The following is a 9,699-nucleotide window of genomic DNA, read 5'->3' on the forward strand; positions in this document are numbered from 1 at the left end:
AAAAAGCTTTCAGTAATATGTTGTGAAATGTTTGTTTTTTTCAAAGCCATTTTCAAGTTCTGTACCGCAAAAAAATTCTTCAATCCTGTTTATTGGTTCTTAGCTTTTTGCCTAGTTGAAACCCAATGCCTTATCCGATTCGATGTTTTCTCTCCCTGATTTCCAAAGACGAATGAAAGCATATCTCATTGTATGTTTCTTAACATTTAGCACAATCTTTTAGAACTGAATACAACAAAAAAACCATTTTGTTGACATTTGTCAATGTCTTTTGATAAATAATTAATGCTGTAATCTTTGTTGCCATGGAATCTCACCGATAGGAGGCAGCGATAAGAACTCCATTAGGCCAGTTGCAAAATTAGGTTGCTTGTTAATGACGAAGTCGTCAACGAACTGTGTTGAAAATTACTGTCAAAGAATTAGCTCTACCAATATTTTTCTCACACAAAAGACGCAGAAAAGCCTAGTCGTGAAAAGGGGAATTCGAATTTTGGACCATTATCAAAAGAACACTCTGAGTGATCAATATTGCATTGCGTGGATATTATTTGTATCAAAATTCGCGATTTTGTTATGGAACGCCTTAACTGAAACTTTGATGTTCTAACACAGTGTCCAATATTAGCCTTGAGAGTGATTTTGTGAGGCAGGATTTTAAAGTCTCCTGGTGTTCTAAACAGAGGTCTTGCTTTTGTTTATTTACTAAAAACCAAAACGTTGCTATGTGAAGGGTCGCTGTTGACAAATCAGTGCCTCACCTTTAAGTTTCTGTCGCCTTCAAGTTTCTGTCACCGAACGCTCTGACAAATTGAAATGCCTACGTCCAGCAAAGCGAAAGACATCCTCAGCAGTTTCTACAAATCTAGTGCAAATGAATATGATGACTATGGCGAAGATTTTGAAGAATCGGCAGATAATTCCGACGGTGAAACGTTCGGGAACGGGAAACTGGAAACGAAACCCTTAGCTGGAAAAAAATCGGATTCTTTTGAAAGGGACATGACTGAGACAACTCAGGAAACATTTAATTTCAGAAAGAGAAAGGAACAGAGCTTTGCATCGAGCACTGGCTATACCGCACGAGGAAATACACGTAGTCAACCACTAACAGCCCGAGATAAGCAGTCAGCAGCCGGTTATGGAAGACATAGAAAGGCACGAACAGTAGCAGGTTCCAGTCAAGGAAAAGGTTAGTATCTTCCATTGTTTATAATTTCATTGTAAACAAGGATAAGAAATTTGATTGTTAATAAGCTCTTTTTTTTAAAGAATTGTTCACAAACAATGATAGTCAGGGATGAAATGAGCAATGAGAGAGAAATAATAAAGAAAAGTGACTAAGAAAGGAAAAATTTGTTATCAAAACGGAATTACTCACCAGTGCATGACATTGTAAGGGGGAGTAGTGACCGTCTTTGGTAAATAATTAGGTGCTAAGTTTACATGATACGCAGCCATGTAGCTGTGGAAATTGGCTGGGGTTGGCAAACTTGAGCAACAATCATACGTTGAGGAGGCAGGCTTTTAATAAAAAAAAATTAATAACAATGAATGACATGTTTATTTGAAGTATCAAGCTTACATAGAGCTATGAGTTAAGAATAGAACACATACAAAATTCTAAAACAAATTTTGAGATTTCTGTAGCCACTTAATTGAAAACTCCTCAAAAGATATCTCACAAGGCTTTTTCCACAGAAAATGTGAACAAAAAGCATGCTGACGAAAAGTTGTGCTATGTCGCCTTCTTGGTTCATCAATGTATACATCATAGACAATATGACATCCAGCCCTTGCTGAACTATAACTACACACCAGTGCGATTCTGTGGATGCTGTTCACTATAATTTGAGAGAAGCTACTTCAGAACTTTCCAGCATAAACTCACACACCTTTCCAATTGCTTGCTCTTACACTGGCTGAGAAAACATACTTAAAAACTATTCAATCGCTTTCCAAATTCCCCTTGTCAATCAGGTAAATTTCAGAGATTTGATTGTACATGCCTCCCTGGTGTCTCCAAAGCTGCCCTTTGTGGAAAATGTTGCAAAAAAACAATAACAAATGTAAAACTTGGCTACTTTTTGGCATGAACAAGGTTGAGGCTGAAGTTACAACTCTGTTCCTAGCATAGTTCTTTTCAAATGACTATGTTAACAGGAAGCTAGCTGACTTCTCTCTATTCTGATGCACCCAAGCTGTAATCATCACAATATGAATATTGAGTATTTTGAAACATTGCTAATTTCACAAGTAGTCAAGTGTATAAATCTAAAGAGCAGATGATAGAGTTTCTTAATTTTTCAATAACACAGGGTCCCTTTCAAAAGCAATTATCTTACAAAATTATAATTATGCCAAAAATTCATTTTGAGTAACTGTAGCCAGAGGGGGCAAGTTGTGGTCAAAATTTTCATTTGGAGGGGCACAGCCTTATGTCCCACTGCTAGGTGGCTGTATCAATGTTTGATTGGCTAACATGACATCTTTCAAATGATTGCACTATGAAAAATGAAAGCAATGAAAAGCACTATCATCAAAGCCACTAATTCAGCCATGTACAAGGCTTTAAAACACCATGTCTGTTAAGCTGCCATAAAGTTGTTAAATTCAAAAATTATTTGATAAATACCAAGAAGTAATTATAAATTATTTTGCAATCATTTGAAGAAACCTAGATTCAAAACATTGTCAGTTGTTCATAGACTCTGAGGTCTGTATATTTCCATTCGACGTCCGTGACTTCTGTATCAACCATTTCATCTAGCCATCTTTCACCATAGTATATCAACTGTAGAATATGTATCTACCCTCCTGGTAGAGCTGCAAATAATTTGAAATCGTTAACCTTTGAACTGCAATTAAAAATCTGGTCAAAGCAATGAAGCCTCAAACCTAAAATAGGCTTCCTTGAATGTTATATAAAATCAGAATTGATATAAATTTGATAAGTAAGGCAAAACTATTTAATTTTTCAAAAGACATTTCCAATAAGACACAGTCCTTTGCTTGAAGGGAACATGTTTGATATTTAATTAGATATTTATATGCATATGATTTGTCACCTCAGGAATCTAAAAAATGCGATTAGTAGAAGCTATTTGTTAAGTGATAGATTCACTAACTAGGTGTTTATAGCTCATTTAGCCTCTTCTAGAATCTCTGCTAGATTGCTATGTAAATAGTTGCAAGTCTTTGCTAACATGTTTGAAAAAATGTTTGTTTTAATCTGATTGCTTCATTCCAACACTTTAATTAACAGACATTTGACAGCTCACAAAAGCAAAATATATATTAATATGCTTCATCTGAAATGTTTACGTTCATCTGAAACATAAATCACATATTTCATGTTAACCCTCAGCACTCAAAGAACTGAATTGTCTTAGAGGACTATTGAATGTAGTAACAAGGGTTTGATCAATAAATAATGATGTTTTGAATGCTGTGTTAAGAACATCACGGTAAAACTTCAGACTTCTAAACCACATGTCATACTCTAAGCCAAAATTGCTAATCAGACATGCTATGCCAAGAAAAATCAGAGATAAATCTAAAGAAATCACCTTAAATTTGCAAAAGTAATCAAGTCAAGTGACCTTACACTTGATTGAAGGTTCACTTTTTATTGCTATGTTTTCAGTTTTGTTTTTGTTTAAGTGATACTATGAAAGTGCAGTTTGTTGTTGCTGTGAAAGACAATGTTATACATCTTTAAAAATTGATTATTGATCTCAAATAATGACTTTTTATGGTATCAATAATGCATTTTATTTTGTTTTAGGCTTAACAAGGATGACATATGACAAACCAAAAAGTGACAGAGTTGTTGTCAAAAGAGTAATGTCTGCAAACCGTAACAAAGTTAATGCCCTTCAGAATTTAGTTATGGAACTAGAAAGTGAAATTGAGCAGCTACGACAAGAAAATCGTGATTTGAAAAGAGAGTCACGCATTCATGAAAAAACTATCAGGAAATATGACAATGAGGAGGCTGAAGTTCCATTCTTGATTCAAAAACACAATTCTGAGGTAATAAAATCATGACCCCATGTTTTGCACCAAGGGAGTTTCAAACCATCACTTTTAATTGGTGTCATCATAATTGGGCTTTTTGACATCTTTTCATTAGGATATCAACCCATTTGTCATCCATCATTTGCACCACTATGACTGTGTTTATCCCTTGAATTTCCTCTAAAAGATCTTTAATATCTCCCGCTACTGAGCTTTAGGTACTTGTAATTGATGTTTTCCTGGGCTTTCTGCTGCAGTAATCTAAGAATGCGATTATTAACAAGGAACACATTGAAGGACTTGTGTTTCCCTTAAATGTGAAATTTTATATGGCGTTTCAGTATGTCTGCATATTTCTGGATAAAGGAATCTTTTTCAGAAAAAGATTGAGGTTTCCTAGGCCTTTAATGCATTTTGCTGGCCATATATTAACATTCGGAAGATTTTTGAAAATAATTTCGAAAGGAGCTAGTATGTACTAATGTGCGAGGATGGCTCAATGGCTAGAGTTGCTGACTACATACCCATAGGTCCATGGTTCGAGTCACTGGCGTGACCAAACATTCACCCAAAATAAGGAAAGTCGCTAGCTCTCTGTATTTCCAGGCGTAGGAATCACGAGGTGTGGTCACATCGAGAGGAGGGACCAGGACACTGCTCGTTAAGCATAGATTCTCAGTGTCCTAAAAACTATCTTCGCATGCTAGGCAGAAACCAATACAATATGTACTAATGTTATAGCAATAATGTTGCTATTTCTCAAAGTCATGAAAGTCGACCACTTTTTACTTTACATTTAATCTTTGTTAATCCCAGGTCAGAGTTCTACGAGAGAAATTAAAGAAACAAAGAAATTCGATGGACAGATCACAGGAGGAAGTCAGGAAAAAGGACATCGAGATCCAAAGGTTAAGGGATAAAATCAAAAAGTATGAAGATATCATCAGAGACAAGCGCCTTGATGAAAGGGAGGCTTTGCAACAGAAAGTTTTTAGTCTGGAAGAGAGACTGGCAGAAAAAGAAGCAAAGATAATGGTATGAATTTAGAAGTGCATATTACGGTCTAAATTTAAAAAAACTCTGCTTGAATAAGCCAGTTCATTTATTAGTGAATTTACTCCTGTCCTATTTTGCTCTTGTTAAAATTTGCATTACCTCATGAAGGCAGTGATATATTCAAGCATCCATGAACATACGACTTGTAGGACGGCATTGCTAAGGAATATGCATGGTGGTCCCTTCTTTTTCATTAGCTTTTCAAAGATCTATTATTGAATGTCATGCGTTCAATGAGTGCTGAAGCTAGGTATACCCAGGTGCTTAAAGTGGCGATTCTTGTCCACAATAGGTCGCCTTTCGGGAATAATGTAGATTTCAAGTGGCCACAATCCTGCATGTTTGAAGGCCTTCTGAGTCTAAAGGAAGATTTCTGGCGTATTGACATTATTTTACTTGCTACTTTCATTGGCTATGATATCAAAGTAGCCATTCAAGCAATTCAATTGAATGCAATACCGTCCTGCATGTCGCTGGTGCTTGCATACCGGGGTGTAGTGCTATCACAATAACAAGGGGGCGCTTTTGCAAAATTTTGCACAAAACCATTGCTAAAGTAGAAATTAGCTACTTTTTGGTATTAACAAGGGGATGAATCCTCTGAGCCTCCTAGCTTTACATCCCTGCTTGGTTTTCATGTTTCATTACCCCCAAATTCATTTTCTTACTTTTGGAAAGGGGCTTATGGGAAAGATGGAGTTTTTTGGAAGTTTTTATACTTAGCGTTCGGTTTAAGCAGGTCATTGCTAAGCGTGAATCAAGCCCGTTGCTGCAGTGGTAAAATTCATTTGTATGGTTTGGTCTTTACAAAATAAACAACAGATTTGTAACTGAGGCGTGGTTTTGAGCTCCTCCTATGTAGAGTGATATTTTATTCTAATGTGGTCAAGTGGTGAGCGAATGTCTGATACAGGCACATAAAACTTTAAACCATTAATAAAAGTTTTGTTTCATTTGTGGTTTTTGGTGAATAATCGCCTTCTGCTTTGAAACAGTTCTTCTTTGCTTTAGGAACTTGACAAGGTCGTGAAACTGAATGAGAAGGCACGCTCAAGAGAGTTGAAAGAGAAAAATGACAAGTATAAAAGAGCTTTGGAGGAACTGAAACGATTGGAAATGATGCAGAAGGATCTTCAAAATCGGTTCAAGGTAAAGATGATTGTTTTCAAATTATGAATCTTCAAGGCAAAGAATTAAGTAAATGGAATTTAGTTTGCTTGCTTCGCTTTTAACCAACAGCTGCTTAAGATCAGCTTGGTTTATTAAAATTGAATTTGAATTTTGCAGCATAAACTCGTGATTGAACTTCATGACAACCGAAAACCTCTATAACTTTGTAGATGATAATGCAATATGGGCTGTATATAAAGGAGAAGGTAAAAAGATAAATGGCCAAGTCAAAATAGCCTTTTACATGATTTACTGTAAAAGAGCACTATTGCTGAGATCGATGAACACGATTTATACTTAGTTACCTTTAATAAATCGCGTTTATGGACGCAATGTAGCTGAAAATCTGGCAAACACACTGAGAATATCCATAAAAGGGCACTGAGAGTAGCTTACAATGATTTCGAATCAAGCTTTGAACATATTCTATCAAAAGCAAAGGATGTTAGCATACATCAAAAGAACCTCTAACTACTAGCAACAGAAACATTCAAAAGAGTGAAAAAGTTGAGTCCAGTATTTATGAAAGAAGTACTTTTCGAAACCAGCTGTTTTTTTAAAAATAACGAACACTGGTTCTTATTACCTAGAACAATGCCCTATAGATGCAATGAATTGTTGGATTCTTTACCAATAGACATAGTCGTTAGTCGCAGTTTTCATTTGTTTTTAATTTTTATTCAAGTTATTCCATTTTTATCCAATTCATCTCAAATTATCCACTTTTTTAAAATACAACAACTAGTTAATTCTGCCTTTGTCTTTAATCGTGCGTCATTTCTCCATATTTTCGCCCAGTCTCTTTCTTTATAGTGCCTAATTGGTTCATTAAACAGCAAACATATTTTTCGTGGTAGTCCTAAAAGAAGTTTAAATATATTTCTCTATTTTAGAGGCATTGATTTCTCGTTCCATGACCGCTAGGTTTAAAAAAGTTACAATTTTCACTCATAGCCTTCATTTTGCTTTTCTGTCGGTGACTAAAACAGCTTTTTCATTCTTAGGAAAAAGAAAAGGAACTTGAAGTCCAAAACATATATTCCCAAAGAATACCAATAAAGAAAAGGATGAACAAGACACAGCCTTTGCCGAGCTCTAGAGCAGACGGTGACCTCACTTCAGTGAGAAGTAGAAAGTCCTCGAGTCCAACATCGCGTGTCGACGAAACGATTACTGACAGTGAAAAAGCGAGAGAAGATTCGAACGGTGCAAACTCGCAGGGAAATGGAGACTCGCAAATAGAAACAATGGTTAGCGCTTTAAGGAAGCAAGAGGAAGACCTAAATGAAATTCTTGAAGAGGAACGGAGCCGGCGAAAATTAGATGAAGACAGAAGGAGATTGTTGGAAATGGAAGAGAAAATACGAGTTAAAGAAGAGGAAATTAGAAAAGTGCAGAAAGAGAGACAAGATGATTTGAGAGCAGCGCAGAAACAGATTGATGCTGAAAAACAACTAGATTTGGAGCGGCTGAGGGACGAGGAAAAAAGAAGGGAGGAAAGAGAGAGACGCGAGGTCGAAGAAATAAGAAACAGAAAAGAGAAAGATTTAGAAGTAATTAAAGGATTAGAAAAGGAACTATCAAATGAAAAAAGTAGCATGTATAAATTGACCGAAGATGTAGGGGCAAATTTAATTAACAGGCTTGATGATCAACGGGAGCGTAACAATTCACTTATGCAGAAGAATGACGATATAGAGGCGAAGGAGCAGAAGAAGGAAAATCTCTTGGCAAGACTCAAGGCTATTGATACTGGAAGAAATCTTGGAGATCATTCAGAAAGTACGGGAGCCGTGCCCAGATCACCGAGACCGGAAGAAAGCGGCAAGACAGGCAAGGTAAAAGGCAAACCAATATTTTTAGAAAGTAGTCGCGGAAACGATGAGACAGAAGCTAATCCTGTTAAGCATCCACCTTTGGATTTTCGGTTCCCAGATAACAAGAGAAGAGGCAGTAAGGAGTACAGCTTTAAAAAGACAGATGAGAATCTTCACAAAGGAATTCCATCTCAATCAGATTTAACTGAAGGCATTGGTGGCACAAAGAGAGAAAAAAGTGATTTGATGTTTGGCGAGTATAATCCAACTATAGGGTCAGCTGGCAAAGACAGAACATCAAGATTTAGAAAAGAAGTTGCAAAGAAAAATGACAATGACGACCTATTATCCTTTGAAACTTCGACAAAAAAGAAGAATAATTCTGAAAATTATCTTTTTTTTGACACTAAGAAACCAACTGAACAAAAATTTCCCTCCAAGGAAGAAACACCTGCTTCACAAGCGGATACCAAGAGCAATTCATTTGAAGGCGGCAGATATTCAAATGCAGGGGTAACCGAAATTGAACGAAAATTTAGTGGAAAAGGAAAAACCAGTTCACCAGGTTCAAGTAAAGCGCCATTTGGTGCATATGTTCCAACTTTTGGAAACCAAAATAATGGAGCAGCAGACATTTTATCATCCTCGGACCCTTTTGCTGAAGATGGACCAAAGTATGGTCGCCGGAGAGGACAACAGAAGAAATCTATTCTTGGTGACGAAGTGTCCTTTACTGCAAGTAATGAATCGAGATCAGATTCCGGAGTAAAGTCACTGCCTAACGGAGAAAATGAGAGAAAGGAACAATCTATTACGACCACTGCATTAAAAGCAGTTAACAGCTTTGTAGATGATGATATTGAGGAAATGGTGTTGATATAGTACTGTTAGACACTATGTGTATTATACAACAAACAAATTAAACTTAACAAAGTTTGCAGAAAACTTCTTTACCCAATTCAGTTTTCGTTAAAGTTTATGATTGCATAGTACACTTTCTGAAATGCAATTAAGGGTTAAGGTAATCTATTTGAAATATTTACTTGCTTCATAGCCTGTAACGATGCGGGTCATTGCAACATTGTGTTCTGATCGCATTTTGTATAGTTATGCAAATATCAGTTTTAAGGAGTTGCTATTCTGCTATTAACGCAGCAATATCTTAAACATCTATGTATCAGAAAGAAAGATAGTTTGGATAGAAAGGATAGATAGGATCATTTACCCAGTATGTGGCAAATATAGAGCTTGCGTTTTTAACTTATAGCATTACGTCGGTGCATTTTTTCAGTGATGCACCAAACCATGATTTAAAATAAAGGACACAAGGGCACAAAGTACCCTAACTATGAAAATTTAGTTCTTGCAAATTTATTTCCGGTATAAGATTTTCAGAGGTCCTCGCTCCTGTCAAGACTTCCATACCAGCCTAACTGTGCTATATGTCGCCATTTCAATATAAGTCATCATCAAATAAAACATCTATGAGCGTATAGTATGTGCACGGCGAATTGTTTTCTTTTGGTAGACCAAATCCTTTTTATCAGAAAACTAATATTGTTTTGGTGCACCAACAAAGAACGTAAGAATGTGCTTTTAGGTTGGCTCTAGAATGATATATATCAGACATGAATTA

The 9,699-nt window shown here is 36.2% G+C and overlaps 1 protein-coding gene across 1 annotated transcript; it reads left to right on the forward strand.

Annotated features, from left to right (window-relative positions):
* Positions 1-318: 318 nt before the first annotated feature.
* On the forward strand, positions 319-9,567 carry LOC135685326 (uncharacterized). Its single transcript, XM_065201236.2, has 5 exons — positions 319-1,192; positions 3,788-4,035; positions 4,837-5,055; positions 6,088-6,225; positions 7,251-9,567. The coding sequence occupies exons 1-5, from the start codon at positions 817-819 to the stop codon at positions 8,943-8,945; spliced, it is 2,676 nt and encodes an 891-aa protein (XP_065057308.2). The 5' UTR covers positions 319-816; the 3' UTR covers positions 8,946-9,567.
* The last annotated feature ends 132 nt before the right edge of the window (positions 9,568-9,699 follow it).

The sequence above is a fragment of the Rhopilema esculentum genome, chromosome 15, assembly GCF_057945365.1.
Source record: "Rhopilema esculentum isolate cy_ngs chromosome 15, ASM5794536v1, whole genome shotgun sequence".
NCBI classification, from domain to species: Eukaryota; Metazoa; Cnidaria; class Scyphozoa; order Rhizostomeae; family Rhizostomatidae; genus Rhopilema; species Rhopilema esculentum.